General features: G+C 36.1%; 1 protein-coding gene across 7 annotated transcripts in view; it reads right to left on the bottom strand.

Moving 5' to 3' along the window:
- The window catches only part of RALGAPA1 (Ral GTPase activating protein catalytic subunit alpha 1), a 129,102-nt gene that overhangs the window by 51,639 nt on the left and 50,618 nt on the right, over positions 1-26,845 (bottom strand). For 5 of the 7 annotated variants that reach the window (XM_084287517.1, XM_084287521.1, XM_084287519.1 and 2 more), the window contains 13 exons: positions 25,949-26,125; positions 22,610-22,762; positions 20,893-21,086; positions 20,669-20,767; positions 20,410-20,565; positions 18,706-18,834; positions 17,535-17,660; positions 16,747-16,805; positions 13,077-13,185; positions 4,708-4,818; positions 3,678-3,746; positions 1,799-1,933; positions 1,145-1,328 (listed from right to left, as the gene is read on the bottom strand). In XM_084287517.1, the coding sequence (XP_084143643.1) occupies positions 1,145-1,328; positions 1,799-1,933; positions 3,678-3,746; positions 4,708-4,818; positions 13,077-13,185; positions 16,747-16,805; positions 17,535-17,660; positions 18,706-18,834; positions 20,410-20,565; positions 20,669-20,767; positions 20,893-21,086; positions 22,610-22,762; positions 25,949-26,125 (1,701 nt within the window). Of the gene's footprint in view, positions 1-1,144; positions 1,329-1,798; positions 1,934-3,677; positions 3,747-4,707; positions 4,819-13,076; positions 13,186-16,746; positions 16,806-17,534; positions 17,661-18,705; positions 18,835-20,409; positions 20,566-20,668; positions 20,768-20,892; positions 21,087-22,609; positions 22,763-25,948; positions 26,126-26,197; positions 26,395-26,845 lie in introns of all 7 variants that reach the window. The other 2 variants (XM_084287523.1, XM_084287520.1) reach the window with 2 other exon arrangements.

Here is a 26,845-nt window from a genome sequence, read left to right as displayed (position 1 = left end):
ATGCGGTGGAAGTTAATTTTGGCAAATGCTTTAAATATTAGCTTTACATAATATGTATAGGTGAGACTGTAATTAGGACAGAATGAATCCTTCGAAGCCTCTTTCATTCTGACCCAGCAGATGATTACTTTTTACTAATAAGACCACAGCCATTTGACAAAAAGCCAACTATAGTACCTTGCTTCATTCTTCAGTAAATTTAATAATTACAGCTCCTCCTGCCAATAGTTCTCAAATCAGACTTGTTCAATCCAATACTGAGCTTATTAGGGGACAGCTCTATGTTTAGAATTCTTTGGCCAAAAAAGTACTTGAGGATGATGAAGCATGTCTTAGACAAGGGCACAATGATTAGCCATTTTCTCTACATAAAAAACAGCACGTAGTCACTACAGACCACAAAATCACCTGCTGTTAGCACACAGCTGCTACAAAGAGCTTCTGCATTTATCTGGTTCTTAATACCTTTAAGGAAGCCTAAATGGAACAACTTAATATGGAAGGAGAATAGCACTACACAGAATTTCTGGTATCAGTATTAATTTCATCTTTTTCAATTTTCTTCCCAAAGTAGCCATCTGATATTTACTAGATACAGAGGAGTAGTATATATTATACAGTGTATCTTAGTTTCTTATTTTTATTTTTGAGTTCTGAAGAAAATGCTAATTCTCAGGTATCTTATGGTTCCAAACAGATGAGAGAAAATTTCTCTTCTAAAAGTGTAAATAGAACAACAACAAATTATGACAAGTTAAAAAAAAAAAAAGCTTATAATATTGCAATCTCAGATAAGAACAAAATCTGAAATATTTTTAGAAAAAGGAGTAAAGCTAAGAAAAAAATAATTTACTGAAAGTAGACTCAAAAGCAACATTTATCCATGCTGCAATCCGTAACGCTTTTTGTTGAAACAGAGCACAGAAGAATCTGTATCAAATTGATCTTCACATTGTTCAGAAGATATATATTTCAGTTAATTGAACAGTAATTGCTCAAAATTATGTTAGCTAATTCCATACTAATGGTCCTTACGTAGTGTCTAGTTATAATTTAAAACTTATGCTTTAGACAAACACTTCAATAGTGGAAACCAAGATAAAAATCTTTTTGAAAGAAAATGTATTTAGGCAATTTCACAAACCTTCAGTGACTGGCTGAAGTTTAGAAGAACGCTCAGAGTCTGGAGAATGCAGTGGTTCTGGTTCCTTCAAGCTTTCTAAATGCATAAAAGGATCGTAGTCCACACATGCCAAATCAGAAAGACTTAGAGGAAAATATTTGGGGTTGCTAAAACACTGAGAACCATAGACACATCCATGAAGAACCTAGAACAAAACCAGGACTTCATCACATTAATTACTGAAATGTCTATCTGATAGTTTTATAAGAAATTAAGTTTATTTTTATTTACATTTTCAAATGAAGTTGTTAGAAGCATGTAGGTAGGATAAAATGATGGAAAATTTTAGATGCTCAATATTTACAGAAACAAACACAGGTCTGCAAAGAAAACCACTAAAATTGTGTCTACATTGAAGTGGAATTTAACAGTACAGAAACATGAAACACATTTTCCAACAAATCATTAAGCCACTTTTATTTGTAGATCTCCTGTCCCCCCTAACTACATACACTAGGTCTATGCTGTTGGAGGTTTTAATCCCATTCACTTAAAAAATACCGAAACAGAACAAATCTTCGTTCTGTATACATGAAGACAGTAATCATAACTTAACAGTTTTTACTTTGCTTATTGCTAATGGTATTCTCATTTACCAAGTAAAGAAACATGTACCTTATAGATACAATTAAGAACAGATCTCTCAGTCTTATCATTTTCCGCTCCTGTAGAGTGAAGTGGCTGCAGCAAGGTCTTTAATGGCAAGGCCATTATCCAGTCCAACAGGCACAGAAGTAAAGAAACCACCAACTGCAACAAACACTTTCAATTACGAATCAGTTAAACCAGCACTTGTTACTTCACAGTTACCACTGTATTTCATTTCTCTATTTTGTTTTCTTCTCTCAATTTAGAGAACCTGTCAACCTTAGACAGAAATGGCAGGTCATACTTGTTTGGAAGCTGCTGTATGTTCAAAATGCTATAGCATGAGCAAAAATTTTAGCTACTGAGATATTTAACAAAGACCATTCATACAAGAGTTTATCATCATGGTAAATCTGAGTAGCTACTGTGCTTAAGAAAACACCCGTGATTTTTCAAAACTGGTCTGTAGGGTGCTGTTTACAAAATGACAGATTACAAACATACAAATTAAGGCTGACATACCATTCGGAATATAAATCACTGTAAAGTGAATGAAGGATTACACAAAACCGAACTAACACAGCTGCATTTCTGCTTTATAACTAATACAGAATTTCCTTCACAACATGTCAATATTGCTATGCAACATCAGGTATCATCTGACAGAAATCCAACTGCTTTCTCTATTGTAGGCTCCTCAGTCAGCAGAAGAACCAACTCCCTCTAGGGGATATTTGTAAAGACTGTAGAAGATAATTAGATTAAGACACACACACGCCAAATTATTAATAACTTACCAGCTTCAAATGATTATTTTTAATTTTAAAAACTTAGCTGTGGAAGATGAAACAATTCAGATAAATAGCTTAAGATTCTCTAAAATATTTTCCAAGTTAAATGAAAGTCTTTCAAAGAAAATCCACTTAAGTAATTTACTAATAAAAGACATAAAAACATCTTGCTCATTTCACGTAATACACTACAACTTTGTCTCAGAGAAGCACCATAAAATAAACCTAACAATGAAGGACTCTTATTTTTGAAAAGGCATTAGGACTAAGTTTGTCAAACTAAGCAAACCCATTTCTGATGCAGCATTTGACATAAAATGATCAGCTAGAGGTCATAGGAAAACTTTTTCATTTATGGGAAGCATCGTCAGCCACTGGCTTGTCACAAGCAAAGACAAGAGGTGAAATGGGTGAATCATAGCTCCCATTGGAATGGGTGCTCCAGAACAGCAGAGCTGCCAGTGTAAAATCACACTGAAATGTCCAAATTTAAATGACTACTGTGTCCCACAGCTCTTGTTCTCCTAGTCTAAGAGGAAAGCCAAATAATTCAGAAAAGATACAGCTTTCAGGAGACAGCAAATACTACTGTGAGTATCAGAGGGTTGAAGAAAGAGCTTGTCTTAATTAGGGGACTCAGATGCCCTGAAAATATAAAAAAATAGCAACTGTTTTGAAGGATGACAACAATCAAATTCATCTGAATATTACAAACTATCTTGTTCAAAAATGTAATTACAATGGAAAAAGTAAAAAATCATAACCTCGTAAGTATTCTGAAATGTACTTTCTACAAGTTGAAAAATATATTTTCACTATAAAATAATTTTGAAGCATCTACATTACTTCTAAGTTCACTTAGCATAAGGAAAAGACATACAATTTTTTAATTACTGAAAGCAATCTATTTCAATTAATGTTAAATGCATATTTTCCTACAAAAACTTCAGAAATTCACTCCATAGAGAATACTGCTGAAAGTCTGGGAAGACTATACTGCATTATACTTAAAAAGCTGAATACCCACTTTAAGGCACATCTTAAATTTTGTAACAAAACTCTGTCACACCTTTGCAATAATATTAACACATTAAAAAGGAATGGAAAGTATTTACCCTCTTGTCCTGTTCATATGAGGAAGCTTCTGTACTGGGTAACAGATGAGTAATAGTTGCTATCAGAATCTGGGGAAAATATAGCATAGTTTTGTTACAAATATAATTAAAATATTTCAGTTTATATAATGAATTTTTAAGCAGGTAAATGTGATACAATGGTAGATTCATGGTTAAATTCTATTTAAGTTACTTTGAGACAAAGCATAGGGCCACTTTTTTTGTAAATAAAACCCTTTTAATTGAATTTCAAAGAAGACACTAAAGGAAAATGTTATTCATGGCTGACATAGGTGCATTAGGGACAAAGAAATTACATAGCTACTCCAAGTATTTAGGCAGGAAGATAACTTAATTCAACACACTTGTAGGGTGCAGTAAAGAGCCTGATGAAGGTTTGTGTATGGGACTATTTGAATGCCATTATTTCTTAGAAATACTAGAATTTGTAAACACTCTCCCTTCACCTTCACTCAATAACATGACTGCACAGGGGCAGAGAAATACTTCTTATACCTCTTAAGAAGCACCCACACAATTCCCTTTCTGGTTACCTGGGTGGCCTCTATCTTTTTTTCTGTTGTTAAGTCTCTCAGAGGCCATAGCCTAACTCCTTGTTATTTAAAGCGTATTCAAAAAAAATATATATATTTGCTTAATACTGACAAATTTCAATGGATATGTAGAATAGAATTGCAGATCCATATTTTAAGTAATCACTTTCTCACTAAACTTAAACATACATATTCACCCATATTTAATATAAATAAAAGACTTAATTGACAATATGGCTCATGTAAATAATGACAAAATTGTACTGGAGGAAAAAAAGCATTATATAGCCATTTTCCATGTTAATACTGAAGTTAGCAAGTGTTATGTGAACCCATACTGTTAATGTTTGGTAAGATTATATTTATATTAATTTTGTGAAACATACTTGCCAATATTCTGGTATTTTAATTTTAGTAAAATGCATTTTACTGTTAAATTTAAAAGAATAATAATAAAAAAAATAAAAATTACTTACTTGAATAATTCTTAAAGGTGAATCAGCTTGATACACTTGAAGTCTATGCACATAATGTATCAGCATGTTCAGCATACTGCAGGCAACTTGGGCTACTGTTTTATTGGGAAACTAGAAAAGAACACAGCACGGTAATGACATTATGTGATTTCATGTAATAGCATGCTAGTTGGTAAGCTGGTCAGGAATTCTGATGACAGTTTTATACATTTAGCTCCTTATGTACCTTATTACAGGAAAAAAAAACACAACACATTTTACAAAATATAAAGGGAATAAAATAATGTTATCAGCTAACATCAAAGTTTTGGAACAGACAATTAGTGAGCTGCACACAACGAGGGAAAGGTCTTCCAAGTTCAATGTCAGACTGGTTAGTATAGGACCAAGAAGCCAGAACAAACGAATTAATTTCATAGTACCTACATGATTATTAATGTTAACACATCACTGAAAAAAACAAGGATCTGATTTTGCTTTCAGAGGCCTTTATTGAGAACCAAGGTATGTCAACAGCCAAGTCTTAATGACTGCTGCGTACAGTACTAGTCTGAGTGAAACTGCATGCACCCTGACTTCTACACTTAACTCCTGTTTTCTGTGTTGTCTTTTAAAGGTAGCACAATGTTGCTGCACTGGAGCCTGGTTTAAACAGTTCCTAAACTGCTTAAATTAACTGTGCGGGTTGAGGCTGACGTGAATGGATTTATACAATCTAGCCTACAATCTCTAGTCTTGCGAGTGGATGTATACACTGCAATAGACTCCTAAGAGGGAAAACAAAGAAAAAGAAGAGACAGGGTTATATTTCTCTGAATTGTTAATACACAGGACATGTAACTGAGGCTTCTTCCTGTGTTATAGTTGCCTTCAAACACTAAGCTGTGCATCAAATAACGAAGTCAGTTTTACAAGTGAATCTCATTCATCTAGGACGTGAAAATCCTACAAATCTAAGCTAAAGATACACTCAAAATGGTTATTTTAGCACAGCAAAACTACAGATTTTAGAAGACGGCATAAAATTCATAGAATAAATTACATGTAATAGCCCCAAGCATATGGGGAATGGAAGAATTTCAAATACATTCTTAATTTAAAAAAATGCTGTATCTTTGCTGAAAACCATATTCCAAACCATATTCCAAACCAGTATTCCAAACCATACTTCCGATGAATTGCAAATCACACAGAAAATACTTAGGCAATCCATGCTTTAATTAGGAAAGATCCTATTCTATTTCTGTGATGAGTAACTTTAGAATTCCTCCTTTCTTAAAAGATTAATAATGTAGATTACTTGTTTTTATCTCACTTAGCAGTGAAACTATCACAGATGCGTGCTACAGCGTGGCTAAGTGCCTACCTCCTAAGTCAGAATTATGTTATAAAAATAGTTAGATCTACTTTCTTGGCTTCTTAGAATGTGTTCTTAATCAGTCCAGTGCTATTAACTTTCAGAGATGGGTATATTTTACAAACCTACAGGGAGAAAAAAAAAAAAAAAAAAGCTTTAGGAAAGCTGAAACACCTGGGCAACAAAGCCTGAATTGAACATTAAGGATTGCAGAATAAAATTTTTGAATGGCAAAAGTGTGAGGGTGAAAAATACACTGGAAGAAAGCTCTACCCTGAGCAAGCTTCTTACAAAGCAGAGCTATCATATTTTATATCTAAGGTCTTGAAAAGAAGACAAAAAGGTACAAAAATAAGCAAAAGTATGGAGTACCATGCTTTAACACTTTTTATTTAATATGCATGGAAGCATAAATAAAGACTGTGATTTGCTCTTATAAGACAGCCACAGAGTCAGAAAGTAGACAGGCTAGTTAATTCTTGTTCTCAGTCTTCTTGTTTTCCTTTTCTCAGTGGTCACAGTTCCCTACTACTGCTGTTATTGAACCAAAACAATGCAGACATCTTACATCCGCAAGCCTTCCCAGAGCTTGCGATAAGAACACCATTACTTTTTATTCCTCACAAAACAGCCTCTCTCCATTCCGTGAAGGTACATCATGCAAGTGCAGTAAGCAGAGTGCAGATTCTAATGTTCAAGCTCAACAGGCAACAAAAAAATTAAATAAAATTGAAAGTGCAACAATTTGATTATAGAACTTGAGATCAAATCCAGGTTGCTGGAAATATCCTTACAAGCTTGCAAGAAAACCCCAGAGTCACTGAAGAAGACAGAATGGGTGGTCAAACCAGAGTATCTTAATGCAGAATGTCCAGATTAGTGAATTTAAGAAAAATTGCCTGAGAGACCCAGAGACTTTTTAGAGACTTTGTACAGTTAGCTGTTGACTATATAAAAACTGAGCTTTTTTTTTTTTTTTTTTTTTTTAATAAAAAAGGGGGTCATCAGGCTCTAAAATGAATTAAGTGAATGATTTCAAGTGGTGTTTCATGCAAATTATTTAATCTCTTTCTGTTCTCTGGTTGGAGAGAAAATATTTTTTTCTTTAAAGAAAAAGAGAACAAGGTATTGGAGTATTGGAGACTCCTTTTTTAAGGCTGAAAGGTATAAAATAATGAACGTGAATAAAACTAAAATCTTGTGCATTGAATTTTTCAAGATTTATGCATGCAAAGAGCACCAGGTATGAAGCTTTTACCTATACAGAGATTGTCCCAAACTGTTCAAATCCTTCATCTACTTCAGAAATCTGTCCCAGCACAGTCTACCAACCATGTTTCAAAAGAATACAAGGAAACTTCTGAACAGACAAACACCTGTGTGTCCTGCTAGGACACTTTTCCTGAATCCAAGCAGCAGCACCAAGTTTATGTTCCATAGCAGGACAATTCAACCCCTTGAATTCACACTACTCTGTTCTGAATTCTTTCCAAGAGCCTTCAGAGCTGCCTAAAAGTTGCTGTGCAATTCAACGAACAATCCACCAGCCATTCTCCATCTCAGAAAGATGTTTTATAAAGCATAAGAATTCACTACTTTTATATTATTTTATATTTAGTAGTGTAATTGTGGATGTATTTTTTTAAGTTACTCAATGGGAGTAAGAGAAGCTTCCAATGGCACTTAGCTTGATAAGTGAAAAACTCACAGAGTTTTTCTCAGAAGGGTAAGTCTTAACATACTTTTAATCTTTGCAAGGACTCATTAGTTTCTGGATGCCACATAAGTAGTTTAACATTGTCTAAACTTGCAAATAAACTATTTTAGTGCTCATTCAACTAAGCCTGTACAACATATTTTTGTGGTGTATCTGCAACACTTTTGAGAGGACTATAATTTAATCATGAGATGCACAGGTCTGGATGGCTGGTTAGGATCCTTTGAACTCAGACTTCAGCAGAGGTTAACACAGCTACAGCAGTTATCTCCACACCGCTGAGGGAAGCGTGGTGAGATTTGGAATGAGCTGCTCAATTGTAATTCTGACAATAACTTCTGTATTTCAGAAATAAGCATATAATCATTGCTAACATTTATATTTAATATTATTTGCTCAATTGTAATTATCAGTAGGTTGGACTAGGACTATAGCTCTCTATCCATTCATTTATCCTGAAACTGAGAAAATTCTTGGAGTTCAGATAGCTGAGTACTTCAAAACCAAGAGATTGCTTAGGTAACAAATTAATTTGTTTTCCCATGATATATATTTAATAATTTCATGATTAAGTTCTGTTGTGAGTTTATACCACTGCTCAAAATGGGAGAAAAGCCAGCATGCCCTGGATAAAAGTAGAAATACAAACACCTTTGTCTTCTCATTCAAGAAGTAATTTATATTTAATACAGATGAGATACGAATAATTGGTTTAATAAACACATCAAAGAAAAATAGGAGAAAACACTGTGAATGTCAGGATTAAATATATTTCAAAAATTTGATAAATTGTAGAAGTAAGATGATAACAGTGTCATTGGCTTAATACCAAATTTGCACAGGAACCTGATAAAATGAATTAGTTAAGGGATATTAAAAAGCGAGGGGAAAACCCTGGAAGAGAAAATTAGTAAAGCTGCAAAGCATGAATGTGATTTTGCAAAACAGGAAATTGCAATTTAGAGACTAATACTAAAAGCCCTGAAGCAATCCATTTTAGAAGCAGACTCAAATCCTGCTTCATGGGATGTCATCAGCTGATTTTCTAAGATATTTTTCAGATTCTCTTTGCTGAAAAGAATAGTTAGTCAGCAACATCTGGCACAAACTATGTATAACAGGTGTACACCCAATTTTTATCAACACACATATACAGAAAGACTATATTGAGTTTTAGTGTAAACAAGAAGTGTGTAGAAAGCTCCTGAAAATAAACTTGGAAATATTTACAGAATCACAGAATCACAGAATTTCGAGGTTGGAAGAGACCTCAAGATCATCGAGTCCAACCTCTGACCTAACGCTATCAGTCCCCACTAAACCATTTCCCTAAGCTCTACACCTAAACGTCTTTTGAAGACTTCCAGGGATGGTGACTCCACCACTTCCCTGGGCAGCCTGTTCCAATGCCTCACAACCCTTTCAGTGAAGAAGTTCTTCCTAACATCTAACCTAAAACTCCCCTGGCTCAACTTAAGCCCATTCCCCCTCATCCTGTCACCAGGCACGTGGGAGAATAGTCCAACCCCCACCTCGCTACAGCCTCCCTTGAGGTACCCATAGAGAGCGATAAGGTTGCCCCTGAGCCTCCTCTTCTCCAGGCTGAACAAGCCCAGCTCCCTCAGCTGCTCCTCGTAGGACTTGTTCTCCAGGCCCCTCACCAGCTTCGTCGCCCTTCTCTGCACCCGCTCAAGCACCTCCATGTCCTTCTTGTAGTGAGGGGCCCAAAACTGAACACAGTACTCGAGGTGCGGCCTCACCAGAGTTGAGTACAGGGGGACGATCACCTCCCTAGCCCTGCTGGTCACACTGTTCCTGATACAAGCCAGGATGCCGTTGGCCTTCTTGGCCACCTGAGCACACTGCTGGCTCATATTCAGCCGACTATCCACCATCACTCCCAGGTCCTTCTCTGCCTGGCAGCTCTCCAACCATTCCTCTCCCAGCCTGTAGCTCTGCTTGGGGTTACTGCGCCCCAGGTGCAGGACCTGGCACTTGGCCTTGTTGAACTTCATGCAGTTGACCTCAGCCCATTGGTGCAGCCTATCCAGATCCTCCTGCAGAGCTTTCCTACCCCCAAGCAGATTGACACACGCACCTAACTTGGTGTCATCTGCGAACTTACTGAGGGTGCACTCGATGCCCTCGTCCAGATCATTGATGAAGATATTAAAGAGGACTGGCCCCAGCACCGAGCCCTGGGGGACGCCACTAGTGACTGGCCTCCAACTGGACTTGGCTCCATTCACCACGACTCTTTAATTTGAAGTTACTGTTGATGAACATGAATGCAAGTCTGTAAAATGCTATAAAATGTTTTTATTAATATTCTAATTATTTCATAAAACATTAACTAGCAGGGAATGGTATTCAAAACAATGGAAGAGCAGAAGCACTCGTTTAAGAAAAAAGACAAACAGAAAAGCCCCAAAACTCCAACCTCTTAACATAGATGATGAAAGAAAGCTGTTGATGTACTACCATCAATACACAATCTCAAGACTAGACTTGAAATCCAGTGACACTAGTTTCAGAATAGCGAAGATTTGTCAGTTGCAAAAGACAAATAACAGCAAATCTATTCAGAAACATTTTATAGGCATTGCACCACAATGAACAAGCTATATGTGAGTAAGCTGCATTTCTAAGTGAGAATCACTGCATGCTAGCCATGTCCAACAAATTCAAACAAAACAGCTAATATCAAGCCAGTAAATTATTCAGATTTCAATAATGTAATGTGAAGGTGTTTGTGCAGAATGGCACAATGACTACCAGAAACTGTAAAATTTTATCTTGCAAATTATTTTCAGATCCACTGCATTGGGTTTAGGTGGTAAGGTGTTGGTAGTAGGAGGTGAGGAGCTACTCCTTGTCATACACAGCTGGTCCCAGGGCTGATATTCCCTGCAGCCTTTGGAGAGCACGCACTAGAGCAGAGGAAAAGGGTGAGAGAGAAGGAAAAGAGACACCCCTTCAACTTGTGATGTATGGTGCCTTGCTCATGGGACTGACTGTAACCTGCAGTGATAACTTGGAAGAGGAGGAGAAGAACTTGGAGTGAAGTTGAGATTGGGAAACAGAGTAGGAAAGGCATTTTACCTATGTATTTTAATGCTTTTGGCTTTTTTTTTTTTTTTCTAACCAAATTGGTAATCAAATATTTATTTTAATTGGCAGTAAATTCATTTCCCCAACTTGGAAGTTCCCTGTTTTGCCTGCAACAGCAATTGATAAGTGATCTCCTTTGACATGCTTTGTTAAAACCTGGAAATTCATTTTTATAATAACCATAAAAACAGCTCTATGTTTCACCAAATTAGAGTTCTCATTATTCCCTTTCAATAGGTGGTATAACCACAGAAACTTGATGCAAACTCTTGACCTCTCTTTGGATTCAGATTTTTTAACAGGTCCTACATGATTCTGTCTGGTAATGAGCACAGAAAAGTATTTTACCACAGGAAATCAAACATCTTCCAGTGCTTCCACACATACAGCTTAAGTACTCTACCTTCCTCTAAACATCTGGTGAGGCCCAAGAAGTGATACTAATGGGATTTCGTTGGTGGGGGCAAGACGAGGACAGGTAAGCAAGAATCATGAGAACCTTTGAGAAAATTCTGCTTGCCCTCAGCTTTTGTCACCTTTCCACTTTCTTCCTTGTCCCCTTCTTACACTGGATGCTCTGCTCTGTCAACCAAAGAGCACGAGGCATTCACTTGGCTTAGGACAGGTCTTTTGCATATGATGGCAGATGGCTCACAAAACTGGGATCCCTTCCAGTTTCCTCTGTTTCATCTCTGCTTTGGCTTTTCTGTTTTGTAATGGGTCAGGAGAATGTACCATGGAGGGTTCAACAGTACTGTTCATCAGAGTTGGGGAACACAGGATGCCAATTAGTAGAGAATGTGATTTCCTTGGGCACCCATGTCTAGTCTAGACAGATGATGTCTAAATGTTGGAGCAGGAAAGACTCCGACACTTCTGCATTCCAGTGTCTTTGTAGGGATCCATACTGAGTGGCAATATTTTGGTAGTGGAGGTGCTATAGGGGGGCCTCTGTGAGAATAGGCTAGGGACTGCACAGACACAGCAGGTCCCAGACAGGCCCAAAACAGACCCACCCCTGGGTATGGTGGAGCCCACCAGCCAAGTGTGTGGCACCTCTGTGGAAACGTACTTAAGAAAGGGCAAAAATGCCACCCTGGCAGAGGGAAAGGAAGAGGAAAAAATAAAAATAAAAATAAAAAAGCAAACAGCAAGGTCAGAAAAGAAGGAAGGGAGATGATGTTTGAGGCACCAGTGCAGCCTGTGGGAAAGACCACACCAGAGTAGATATCCGCACTGCAGCTTGTGGAGGACACCACACAGGACCATTGGATATTTCCTGAAGGAACTGCAGACCATAGAGAGCCCATGCTGGAGCAGATTTATCCTGAAGGACTGCAACCAGGGGAAGGACCCGCATTATGGAACTGTTATGGACTGACTGCAATCCCCCATCTCTGTGTGGGGGGAATAGGTGGAGGTGAAGGAGCTGGGAATGAAGGAGTTGAACCTGGGGAAAGGGGGAGGCAGTGGAAGGTGTTGTTTTAATTTTTTTTATCTTTGTTTCTCACTACACAAGTTATTTTAACTGGCAATAAATTAAACAAATTTACCCCATGTTGAGTCTGTTTTGAGCATGGCAGTAATTGGTAAGCAATCTCCCTGTCTTAATCTCAACCCACAAGCTTCTTCATCCTATTTTCTTCCCCTGTCCTATAGAGGAGGGGGAAATGTGTGAGCAGCTGGGAGTTTGACCCTTAGGAAAGTTTAGCCCACCACAGAGTCCTCGATGTTTTGCAAGAAGTCAGCTAGTTACAAAGAGATACAGAGAGCCCTGATGGAACCTTGGGTACAGGATGTGGGAAGGGGTATAGCTGGACAAAGTCAGACAAAACCAGCAGTGCTTTTGTTGAAACTTGAATTGCAAGGATTATTTATGAGAAGATGGAGTGATGGACTATTATATTCCAATGGGTAGAGGTCACAGTGAAGTGGCTAATGATATACATTAAACAGAATCCACTATCTCATGTTGCAGCACACCATTTCCTCCAAACTTAAGTAAGAGTAAATTATAATACAGGTAATATTAAGAGTTTAGAAATCCAACGATTAAACTGAATTCATGCTTTTGTAAGAACTGAAAATGAGACTGTGAAGTAAGGATGCTAAAATGCCATCATGATTTTGAACAGGCAATATATCTGTAAGATAATGTACATTGTAAAATTGTTAGTCTCTCACCTTTAAAGAAACACAAATCACATTCAATGCTTCCTTAATCTGAGGATGATGGGATTCATGAACTAGTTCCTCACAGATCCAAATACCAAGACTGCAAAGAGCAACACATCTGCAAAACAGCGGTGGAGGATAAAGAGTTGAAAAACATGCTTCAAAAATATGCATAATTTTTATGATTCATGACATGCCCTGCTAAAACCTAATAAATATTTTGTTTTAATTACTAAAAGAACTAAACAAATTCTGTAATTAAAATTCTGTAGCTTCTAACTGTAAAAAAATGAGTTAGAAATCCCACCTACCCCTGTCAAAACACAAGAAAGGAAAAAGGACAAACTGGAAAATCTAAAAGCAATTAAGTACCACTGAATCTCTATATGCTTTATGGATTCAAAATACTTTCTTATTTCTTTTAAACATTTTAATTTATTAAATTAATATTTTGAATTAATATTAATATTTTATTTTTAAGAAGTATTTTCTTAAGACAAAGGAAAAACTATGGTTGGAGATCCTTCCTCCCCAGTGTGAGAGTTTGTACATATTTCTTTACCAATTACCAATGATATAAAACCAAACTGGTGGGTCATTTCAAAAGCCAACCATAAAGGAACTTATTGTGGGCCCAAGCGTTGTCAGTACTTTTACTAATAATTTGAGTTATAAAATATAGACGACAGAAATAAAACTAAAGATGTGAACAAGTTGAAACAGACAGCAAATATTCTGGAAACAGCTTCAGAATCCAAAATCATCTGTATAAAACTGGAGAGCAATCCAAGAATCAACAAGAAGAAAGCTAGTCATGGGAACAGCTAAACATTAGATCTGGGAAGGGAAAATCATATGCTGGAATAGAAAAAGAAACAGAAGTGTCTGTGAAGATGTATAGTACAAAAAAAAGTTCAAATCTACAAAGAATCGCTAAATTGCTAATACGCTGCAAAAATACATCTTGGAATGAATTCTGTGCAACAATGAGGGTGTAGATGCTTGCTTTGTACACTGTTGCTGAAAGCACAATTGCAATACTGCCTCCATTTTGAATAATACAATTTAAGAATAAAGACAAGAATGAGGGAGTCCAGAAGAAAAGTGACAAAAATGAGAAAGGTTTTGGGCAAATATTACTTAAGGAAGAAAAGTTGAAGAGCTCACTGACTCTAAATCACAATTAAGGAAGGAAACAATAAGAAATCTTCTGACATAGTTAGGCACTGAAGAGTTTGATTTCCAGTAAACAATTCTCTTATATACCAGTAATAAAAACTATCTAACCATAGAAGTTAAATATTGGAAGTCTAAGATTTTTGTAATTTTCCTCTTTGTAATTTTCTGAATATTTTCAGAAAGTTTTATGCAAACTACTACCAGAAATGTTTTATATACACTTCTGCCTCAGAAAAGGAGGAGCTTATGGAAATGCTCATAGTCCCTTCCTAATCTACGTTTCTGCTGTTTCCACAAGACGTGTTTCAATACTTTTTGAACAAAAGAAAATAAGAGCAAAGCACAGACAGAACAATAATCATAGTTTGTGTAAGCTGAATCAGAAAACAAACCTTTAGTATATAGAAGAGCAGGCAGTTCTAAGTCCATGTTACTAATTCAAAGTTTTCTTCAGACTACTGAGAATCATTCTACATCTGATCATACACTGATTTGCAAAATATCCAGGAGTCTGTGAGGTTTCTACTAAGGACACCACGGTAGCTATTGTTATTTTGAGTAGCCTCTGAAAAGCTGCGTAGTTGTGTGCCTACAATGTTGTGACTGCAGAGTCGCAGCCTTAACAGCATAAGAAGATGAAGAGATGAACACTTATATGATGAACCTAAGGCTTCTTTTTCAGACTGTCAGCAGTAGGAGAAGAATTTGACTAACACAGTTATTAATCTTTACAGATGGAGATCTAAGAGTAGAATGCATTTTCAGATAACTGACTCCCCTGAAGCTCAGTTGGGGCAAGTATGCAACGTAACACAGGGCACTGAGCCTCTGTGGAAGAGATAAGGAATAGACTCATAGCTTGGGTAACAATAACAGCACTCAGATTTGCTAGAGATATACAAAGCTATGAACCTAAGCTCCATGAAACTTATCTGCTAGGAAACTATAAAGACAATTATGTCTCGACTAGTCACCGAGATGATACGGCAGAACGGTAATGCATATCCTGAATGTAACCTAAACCATAACACAGGTGAACTCTGTACTGCTGTGAAGCAGATGGTATCAGAGAGATGATTCCCCAAAGAAACCAGTGGATAAACTGCCTCTGAAGAGAGAGGCTTGTTCAAAAGCTGTGGAAACATCATTCTCCCCACAATGAAGACATACCCATCCTTCTCCCAGAAGAAGGAAAAGGACACAGATATCCCAAAGAGACACTGGAAATCTATTCCTTTTTAATCTTTGTTTAATGCCATTACATACAGTACTTCAACTCTGCAGTTTGGGGGCAGAATCACTCAGCATTCTGAAAGGTCAGGCATGCACACGTGCCTCCTGTTCCTATATACAAACCCTCACCATCAGACAGGGTATTATGACATGCAGAATGTTCCTTTTCTCCTCCCAGTTACACTGCCAGAACTGAAGTTGCCACAGAATAAGCAGTAATGTTCTGAAACATCTGAATTTAAAACACCTTTTTCAAAAGCAGAATGGAGAGTGTTATGCTTTTTGAGCTCTTTTTCTTTTTTAAAAAAACAAACAAAAAACAAACAAAAAACATGAAAATTAAAATTATCTCAGGACATCCTTTCCCTTCGCTTTCTTGCGTGCGTTGGGAGATATTACCAGCTCAAGTGAAGAACAGATAAATGGGCCAATGAAAACTGCTCTTGGTTTTCCAGCAAAACATTTTAAGGTGCAATGAATTTATTTTTTCTGTAACATTCCTCAGGCATGTGTTTCCCGTATTTTACTTTTTTTTTCTTTCAGTAAAAATCTATTAATTGAGCACATATATAGACACTATCCAAATACACAAAGCACTAAGATGTGCTCTTCAGATTACAGGTTCCCATTCCAATCTCATATGCAGGACCCTGTAACTCTGGGGACTGGGAAGGAGGAACAAAACACTAAATAATTTAAGAAACAATAAAGAAGAATGGTAATTATCTTCTTTGAAGTTCTCTATTTGATGAATGTGCTTAGGCTTTAAGCGTCACAGCAGTTGTTCCCAGTTTAATACTTAGCTCTATGTTCTCTACTTCACTTCCATACTGTAAAGAAAAGCTCAAGTTCCTTGGATTATTTCTGTTTTTCCAAATAATGTGGTCTAATAAAAGATAACCATACCTCCTTCATAAATAATCTTGGCCTTAATCAAACTCAAAAGTGTCCCTCTAGTGCAGAAAATTCCTGAGCTGAACAACAGGTTAGCATGGGAGAGCATAAGGCTTCTGCTCTTACTCATATTTATACCTTCTTCTATCATCCACTGTCAGAGAAAGGACTATCAACCTCTGGTCTGACACATAATGTCTTTTATTATCTCTACAAACAAGTTTGAATTAACATGGTGGACGACAGTTTTGATAGTGATGAAGAAAAACATGAATAAAATACATACAAAGTTTTACTTTACTGTCTCTCTGTATATATACACATATACATGTATATAGCTATTAATGTAGAAGCTCTTTTTTGTATGACTTACCGTGCAGGACCAGATGGTTCCTCTCTTGCTGAGCTTAACACAGTTTTAATTATGAGCTCCTAAAACAAAGATGAAAATACTCACTGATTTGCCACATGAAATCTCTGTCACATGAAATCTTAGGAAATTAGAATTTTATTACAGCACACACAGGCACATAGCTTAGATGAGTCTCTAGAGTTATGGTCAGACAAACTGTTTGCTTGCTTCTACTCCAAGCTTCTCATCTGTCCCAAATGCTCATTATTGTGCTACCCCAAGAATATTCCACAGGTTACTGTCCTAATTTCTGCTAATTAACTGTTCATCCAACATATTTTCACAATGTATCATTGGGGGAAAAAAAAATCAAAAAAAACAGACAAACAAAAAAATTATCTCCCTTAAAGCTAGCTTCTGTGAATAGCCGTGAAGGATATTACACAAAGTATCTACTGGTCTCTTTGAGGTAGGTATTAAACATTCATATTCTTCCCAATCAAAATTATATTAATTAAAGAAGTCTTTGGAAATATCTGCAGAAGAAATGATTAAGAGTGCCTTAAGAACAATGTCAGGAAGAATTCGGACTCAACTGTCCCTCTCAATGAAGCTCAAGTAAACAGTCTGTACATTTAGAAGCATATAGTTTTACAAGATTTTTTGTAGTCTTAAGCCTTATAATCTGTTTGAAATGACTTGTGAAAAAAATTAGAATCTTAAAATTGTAGTTAATATTTCATGGAACATCATCATATTAAAAATATACTTGGTGGTTGAATACTATCCACATATACTTAATTTCCTACCTTAACATCTGTAAACTGAGACACAGCAATGTCCGGAATGTTTGGGTGAAGAGCTGGTAGTTCGTGATATAAATTGGGAAAACAGACAAGAGATCCTAAAAGAACTTGTGCTTCAACTCTTGGTGCCTAAAAGAAAAAAAAATATGAGGAGTATTCTTACTGCAATCAGGAAGGTGACATTTCTAGCTGCCTTAATAAAGAACAATAACTGAAACTCTGCACAGCTATCTCCTTTCTCCTTCTCCAAATTCTGCAAAGCTGAGTAAACTGAGACCATAGCTCCATGGATTGCTACTCATGCACACTTCTTGTTCCCATTTTCCAAGCCGGTTGAAGGGAAGCGGGGGAATTGTTAGGACTACAGACAAATGACTGAGCGGCTAACTAGGTTCGGGTCTTCGGTTAAGCTAACTGAACTGGATGTGGAAAATCACTGGATGTGACATGAGACTGCTGGATGTGATAGATAACGGTGTAAGAAGATGACAAAGGTCAGCTTTGATAGTGTCTTAAGGGAAGCTAAATTTCATAGGTGATTTAAAGGGAGAATGATTTGAGAAACAGCCAAAAGTTGCTGACAACTGGAGGGGAGTACTGTGGACCTTTGAGAGAGTACAGTCATGCAAGGTCAACAAAACGTAGGTAATCATATCAGTATCACCATACAAGGCTGAAGATGCCTAGGGAACAATATCAGAGACATCTGAAAAGGCCAGCAATATCAGATACACGAGTTCTTGAGCCAGAGTATGAAAGTCATTGCAGTGTGTATATAGATATATATATGTGTATACTAGATATAGAAATATATCTATACATGCATACACACCCAGTATACAAATATATCTATATACACATATATACATACTTCTAAAATGAAGTTACAGTCTAAATGGACATTTATTTTAAAACATTTTAAAGCAGTCATAAATTCTAGGACTCCCAAATTACTGTTTCTACAGTAATTTTTGTATTCTTTGCATTACATTTTCTGTAGAGGACTTGCATGTGTAGTGTTCTAGAGCGAAGCACTGACAGTACCTGTATTTTCTAACTGTTACACTGATGTATGGAGATTAATGAACCCCCTAGCCGAGGAAAAATATTCATCAGTTTTCTCTCATATCCTTCCTATTTGCCCATAAATGAGAATGATCTGATGAGCACTTACATTGAGAAAAGAAGAAGCTGCCACTCTTCCTGCTGCCACAATGAAATCCATAATAAGCATGGTGGCACCAGGCAAACCAAGTGAAAAGAACTGAGGAGAGCAGTGCTTGATGATTGTATTGACAATATCCTTGCAAGAGGAAGAAGGAAAAAAGGACAAGAAGAATGTCAAGAAGATGAACATTGAACGAAAAAGGCAGGTATTTACTGAAGCTTGAGAATAAAAAAGCATGCAAATTCATTGGAGCAATTATGACACTCTAAATTCTCATTACTGAGGAAGGTGTAGCACTAAAAAGATATATTCCTCATGAATATTCATATTAATACAAGTAAGCTGTGGTATACTTTATGGATTAACTTGCTAGATTTAACTTTGGACACTATTGCACCAGCTTTGCATCACATCCCATCTTATATCCACTTACATTTAAACAGTTTAATAGATGACTAACAATTCATTTAAATATCTACAGAGGAGAGATAGTGAGATAACCACTTCTTATATAGAATCATAGAATGGCTGGATAGGAAGGGACCTTGGAGATCATCTAGTTCCAACCCCACTGCCATGGGCAAGGATACTACTCACTACATCAAGTTGCTCATACATTCTTAACAACATGTTTAAATCCCCTCCAACAAGTGTCACCTGACTATAACTTTTAGAAAGGTATTAAGCTCTTACCTATATCCTTTATGGAACCATAGAAGAATTATAATAAAGTGTTTTATAACATACCTGGTATATAGTTATTCAACACAGTATATTACGTGATTGTAGACTTAGTGAAGCAGTTTTTAAAATAACGTACATGATGCATTCCCTTCCAAAGTATTAAAAGAAGTGTAAAATATAATCAGTATTAAAAAGCATCCCAAGATTAGGCAAAAAGGAAACCCTTTTCCCCCTCCACATAATTTTCCAATAACAATGGTATCCAACCAGATGGCAATATGTTATATGAAGATTTTCAATCCAGTAAGAAAAGTAGAGTAAAGTAGTTGTTAGAGGACAGAGATAGGAGATCTGTCCTATCTATAGCTGTCTGTGGAATAATTTTAAAGTAGTTTTGGTTAGCCCAGCTAAAAAAACAGGGCTGTCTGAACCTTTGTTCTCCCCATACCTTCAAGTGCTCATCTAAAAAGGTCACAAAAACAACTTTTTCCCACCTCTGATGTACACCTCTAAAAAGAATGTGTAAGCCGTACAGTATTTTCAGACTTTTTCATATTAAATCTTATAAAGATCTACTCCCACAATTAAATATACTTAGTATGTCTCATTTTGCTGGTTCCTATACTTGCTGTAGAAATAAACTATTCCAGACATATAGTGAGCACAATTTACTCTTCCACTAGCTGAACTGTTACATCAGGGAGCAAGTAAGAAGAAGAGCAGACATTAGAGAGATCTACTTCCTTCATTCTTGTATGCTTCAATCTGTACCATACAATCAGTAAAAAAAGAAAGAGTACCCTTTCTACCCTCTTATTTGCTTGAAATGGACTACAAAAAAAAGCATTCCTGATTACAACCAAGAACATGTGGGCCAGTTATCAAAGCTTGTAAAAAGGATCAGTCATGTAACTATTTTTAAAGACAAAGTTAAATTACTCAGCTAAAATCCATTCAGTATTCCCAGCAAAACAACTTAATTGTTAGCTCTATTTATTTTAACTTCAATATCATAATTAAACTTACCTGATCAACATGAAGAAGTCCACAGTGCATTATATTGTAGAAATGAGTTAAAAAATCCTTGTTTGGAGATACATCTTGTCTTCGCTTCATTGTCTTACAAATGAGCTTATAAGCATGTAGCTTGCCTTGTTTGTATTTATCAGTCAGCATTGTTGCCTACAGTTTTAGAAAAGTGTTTATTATTCATAGAAGACAAAAGTAAGTTACACACATTACACAATTTTTTACTTCTGTTTCACTGCTCAGTGCTCAAATTTACCTTGAACAGCCAAGGTGTTAGAATTCTTAGTGGTGGAATTAAAACTGGTGGAGATGGTGAAGTTAGATTATCTGTTGAAATACCAAGATTGTCTCTTATCTGCAATCATCAAAAACAAAACAAAAAGATAAAAACATTTAAGGGAAATATATACAGTGATGGTTTTTCCCTCTGAAAATCCTGACCAATCAGGTCAGCTTGGAGAAGATGTTCCGTTCTTTTACCTTGGCCAGATTCTGCCACAGTTCACAAAGGTAATCAAAAACCTGGGCATGAATTTCTGGATCCATGATGCTGTTGACATCCCCCAAAATTCCTAGCATTCGCCTCCACATCACAGTAGCAACATCTGCATGCCATCCTGTAAGTGTTCCCCCAGCCATCACACTGCAACATTCTGAGGGAAATTCACTAGTTTCTGTAATGGAAGAAAAAAGTACAGTGAGACCTACTTCAGAGAAAGAAAAGTTCTGCTATAACTATTACATACAGTTTTCTTAAAACCAAAGGGAAAAAGGCTTTTAGAGCAAGATATTTCTTACCCATTAAGCCATCTCAAAAATGTTTAACTACATGTATAAATTTACTTTCAAACTCTCTAAAAGAATAGTTCTGTTTCTTATATTCATTCCGTAAGTAATAATCTAGGTCACTGCTGCAGCCCTAATACTAATCTGATGGACCTCACTGGGCCAATACATTTGTAAGTTTCTTAATTTCTTATTTTGGAGTCAATGAATCTCCAGAACTCCATTTGCCTTCCTCCAAGAATAGCTACATATCAACTTTATATTTTTTTTCCAATAAAACAGAAAGATGATTTTCCTTAGAATCTACTATCCATGTATTTTACTTGCAAATTGAAGAGTAAGATTGGAGTAAACAGTTGTCTCTGGCTAATGTTCTTTAAGTGGTAAATTTGTATGACTGAGAGGCAACATTCAGTAACCTAGCATCATGCAGTCTTACTCTCAACCAGTTCTCCCTACACATCGGTACACATTATCTCTACACATTATATGAACGAACAGTCTTTTTAGGTGGAAGGTCTGTTCATTTCAGTTGATCCGTACAAAGAAAAATGATAGATTACAATGGCTCGCTCTTGATGTGGCTACACAAACACACCAAACCAGCTGAAGAGCCATAGTTTTAAAGCTGCACGTATCCAGATTTTAACTCCAGTTCCTCTCACACTTATTTTCAAAACACCTCAGCACCAGAACCTGTTGAGATCTTCTGAAAATCTTGCAGCTCCCACAGGCATACAAAATGAAAATGACACCTGAATTCTGCCTGATCACATAGCTTCTTCTTTTGAAGATCTGGACCACTGTGGTAGAGACACTAATGGTTTCTGGGTTGTAGATTTCAAAGTATAAAGCAAAATTATGGCATTTTTGTCCATCAGTAGGCTACTTAAAAGAAAAAGGTCTGATACATGCATCAGACCTTCTGTTTCCATGAGATGAAATATAGGAGAAGTGGGAACTTTATACATTACAAAACATATTCTAGAATTTGATAACTAAAGTAATTATATATTTTATAAACAGTAAAGGGAAAACAACAGATATTCCAAGAAGAAATTAAAACACTACTTAAAAATCGTGTCTTATTACTTGTATGTTAATGATAGAACTGTCCATGGGAGGACGACGTAGCAAGTTAAGTTGGCACAACTCTACGTATCAAAAAGAACAATTATTAACGTGTGGACCAGTAATCTACTGCAAATAGTTCCAATGAAATGCAAGACAAAATGCAAAAAGGGTTTTGTTTGCTTTTAAAGAAAATAACTGCAATTAAGTATTTTTAAAAGTGTAAATGAAATAGACTTGTACAGGATTGTCTACAGCTAATGGGGTACTAGCTATTTTACTACATTGTACTGGAAAGGAAAAAAAAGAACAGGTTTATAGTTTCTATTCCAGATACTGCCTAGGTCATCTGGCGTCTGTAAAACAGAGTGGTGGAGCTTCTCATCCAGCTGCAGATCCTTCTGCTCAATATGATCTGCATGAAGAGTGGCAGGAGAGGGTGTCTGTGATCGGGATCCAAGAGCAGATTGGATTGGAGAAGCACTTTCAGAGCCTGCAAATGCAATTTTTAACAGTTACCTTAAAAGCCTTTTCTATTTTCTTGAGCTGAAATGTTGACTAAGCATAGCATTAAAATAAACTGAACTACTTTAATATACCAAATCTGTTAAAAAAAAAAAAAAAAAGAGAGAGAGAAAGAAAAGTTATAAAAACTCTAAGCAGATCTCCCTGTGAATGGTGCTCCAAAAGACAACAAATTACATGCAGGAAAGCTGAGAGATGAACATCAAAATCAGACAGTCAAATGGATTAACAGAGCTCCATTTTAAGTCAGAAATATTTTAGCTGCATTTATTCTGGAGCACTTTCAGTGCTCTGAATCAGACAAATTTCTTTGCACATTCCTTCATCTAAATTTCTCTCCAGCAAATTATTTAAGCAGAAATTTTGCTGGAACAACTATTTTTTTCCAGGTTTATGGATGCATACATGTTAATTTATAAATAAAAGTTCATACCAGGAACTGATATTCTTTGATGTTTATCTGCTGATTAGAAAATCCATATGGAGGGAATATTCTATGTAGTGCGAGGAATGTTATTTCCTCTAAGACATAATAACACAAGTTTGGCAGTGTTGCAAAGGCATCTTGCCATGATCACCACTTGGCAACCTCTCTAGGCAACTACTTGATCTCTACTTATATATCTACAGAGGGGGAGGGAGCTGTGTTTTTCTTCTGCACTATCTTCTGCTAAACAAGTTTAATTGGACTTTAGGGATAGCAAATCAAAAATGAGGCTCTTAAGAGTATTTTCCCCAAATTATTGGGCTGTCAATGTACTTTCTTCTGAAGAAAATTACATTGTTTAAAGAACTTGACACAAAATGTGAAGTGTTATCAGAACAGAAATTGTGGTAAATGAACTTAAATTGTTAAATTGCAAAGGTTTCTATCTGTTTTAAATGACAAAGGTAATGCAACTTTTACCATGTTTAAATCAACACCTCTATGCAGGAGAGATGGACATACATATAAATGTCATTAATTTCTGTAAATGACAAACTGTGGTAGTGCCTTTCCTTTACAACTACTCCTCCACACACAGACGACTGTTTAACTCAACAGTTAAATTATATTCTCCACTCATTACCGGTCCCTCGTTTTCCACATACACATAAAGATAATATAAAATATACATTTAAAGATGTTCAAAGAAATCTTTTCCTACTTCTCCATTCTGCTCACTAAGAGGGACTGAGATGGGTGCAGAGAAAAAGCAATGGGGTGGGGAGAGAAGAAGAGAGGGAAAGAGGGAAACAGACTTTCATATAATGGAAAATAATGGACAGACAACTATGGAAAAATTACTGAACTACTGGAGTCATCTAAGAAGCACTAGAAGATACCTCAGCATATATGGATTCAAATTTGACAGCGAATACTATGGGTTTAACTTGTTCCAAGACTAGTAAACAGCAGTCTATAGTAAACTCAGTCATTTGCTAAGAATATGAAATAATGCCTATATGCCAAGAAGAAATTTTATTTCCCCAAACTCCCAAATGTGTTTAGAAACAAGTAGGTTTCTGAGCAGCAGAGCTATTGAAAACTGGCTTCCTATGAATGTGCTTTGACGTTCAGTTTCTGCATAGATTTTCTGGTATCTAATAAAGAGAATTCACATTGCAGTCTTCCTGTTATAGGACCCTTCTTCATACATGTGTTTTTCACTATACAGCAGCCTATCTTTCACAAAAATAATAATAATAATAAAAAAAAACAAAAACAAACAAAAAAAACCCTTCTGTTTTCTTTTAATATGTCAATTTAGCAGAAATTAGACAATGGGTTCCAACACTGTTGGGGGCATGGAACAGTCAGACAGAGACAGACAGTAAAAGTGCACAAGTCTCTCAGGAAACCTTGCATTTAACTGATACAAATGACACACAAAAGCTGCCTCTCTAAAACAGTGGTCCAAACAACAAGAAAAGACAGCCACAGAACTTCCTCACTGGACTACTCTGTCATTAATTGCAATCTTAACAATTATAGTGCAAACTTAGACAAAAACATCAAACAGTAATGACATTATTAACACAGAAACAAACAGAAAACATTGTCTGCAAGGACTCTCAACAAACACACAGCAAAGAGAAAAGTGAAGAGAATGAAAGTCAAGCTGATCACTGCTGAACAAGCTAAACAACAACTCTGAAAAAGCTAATTTCATGCTTTTTCAGCAGAAAGGCAATTTCAGTATATGAAAATAGTTGCAAGGAATGATGGTCTTTTCAGTATCTCTGAAAATGCAGTTTGATTTGTCAGAGAACAGGACACTGTAGGTAGGTGTAAGCTTTCACAGACAAATCAGTACTTGTTTCGAGGATTGTGGTAGGCATGGTGGCATTTAACGGTTATGGAACAAGGAGTATAAAAATGACTATGGATGTCTTAAAGTCTCATTCATGAAATATGTTGAGAGACCTTTCTTCCAAATACTTCTGAGAGAGGGAGATTCTCTCTTTCAGAAAGCAGCCCATTCAATTTGGGTTAACTGTATCACTTGATGGTTGTTAATCTAATTGTTAATCCTCTCTGTTTCTCAAGAAATAGTTGCAAAATAAGTTTGACTGAGGTTGTGAAACACTAGTTTGGTTCATTACAGGCTTACTTTTATGAAAAAAAAGGGAAAATCCTAAAAGAAAAAGAATTAAGTTACACAAATGGAAGCTGATCTTACATGTTACAATAACATTCTGCATATTGAAAGTTCCAAGTTTAACAATAGACAATATGGAGAGAGGTTAAGATGGGTGTACACAAAAGAATCGCATAAGACTTCTGTGCACTGGTTTGAAAGCACTTGCAAAGCCTTTCAAGGAAAAATAACTTACTCAAAACTAGCTATTTGGCAACCAGTAATATAAGGACACTGGTAAAATCTAGCTTACACTTTGTGGTACATTTTCTCTCTGATAATTACATAGATTATGTCATGAAGTGTTTAAAACACATTTAACACCAAGAAATGGATTATGTATGTAGCTAAGTCAAACAAAATATTTCCAATTGTTATTTCACACATTAGTGTTCTATTGCAATCAAACAGTAACTGAATTCCAAGAATTGTTTTATACAGAATATAGATTCATCACAGAACCTGAACCTGGTATTCTTCAGGATGGGTGGAAAAATTCTGAAACAAATTATTATTTTTTTAAACTACTTTACCAGTAATAGTTGCAGCTTCAGCAGACAATGGTTGCTGATTGAGACTACTTGTTTCCGAATCTATGTGGAGTGTAGTTAGACTGGCTACTTCTTGCTCCTCAGCACTCTGTTGTTGTCCTGAAATTGCATCAACATCAGTGGAAGCTGGCGTCCCTGCCTCGGTGCCAAAGCTGAAATCTGTATGAGGGAAGTGTTGTATTAACTGACAATTTAAAAATACCACTAATATAAAATACAAAAGCCTAGCACCTCCAAAATCTTCCATGTAAAACTTGTATGTACATCTCCTATGCTTCCAACACACTGTTGCACAATTTACATAAGATGTAAAAGCAGAAAGTAATTGGCTATTATGGACATTCTCATTTCTGTCACAAAACTGTGACTGAACTTCTGGAGAAGACATTCCTATTGCATGTCCTGTATTCTGCTTAGTCGCTGTAAGCGTACCTAAATGAGAATAAAGTAAAAATAATGGAAACATACATTAAGAAGTTTATATGCAAAATCTGTAAAATGAAAGAAATAGCCAAGTTTTTCATTAAAGTACTAACTTCAAACTACAAATATTACAGCAAATGACATTCTGGCTAGTGTTTCTTTCAACACTTAAGACAAAGTATCATGCTCAAATGTAGTCAAATAACATAACTTAGTTACAAAACATCTATATATATATATAAAAATTGCAATTTCATCAATAAATACTTCTGCCATACAAACATTATTTCTCCCTTTTGTAATACATGAAAACATAATTCCAAGCAACTACAATAATCCCTTCATATGAGTAAGAGTGGGAACAGATGCATGAAATGAATAAAAAGCATACTAAGTTATTAGAATAGCATACTAATTTTATGATATTATGTTTAGTATCTCGATTAATCTACAGTT

Source organism: Netta rufina (genome assembly GCF_964035555.1).
Source record: "Netta rufina genome assembly, chromosome: 5".
Classification (NCBI taxonomy): domain Eukaryota; kingdom Metazoa; phylum Chordata; class Aves; order Anseriformes; family Anatidae; genus Netta; species Netta rufina.
Note: the sequence above shows the minus strand (reverse complement) of the source record. Positions and strands in the feature narration are given on the sequence as shown.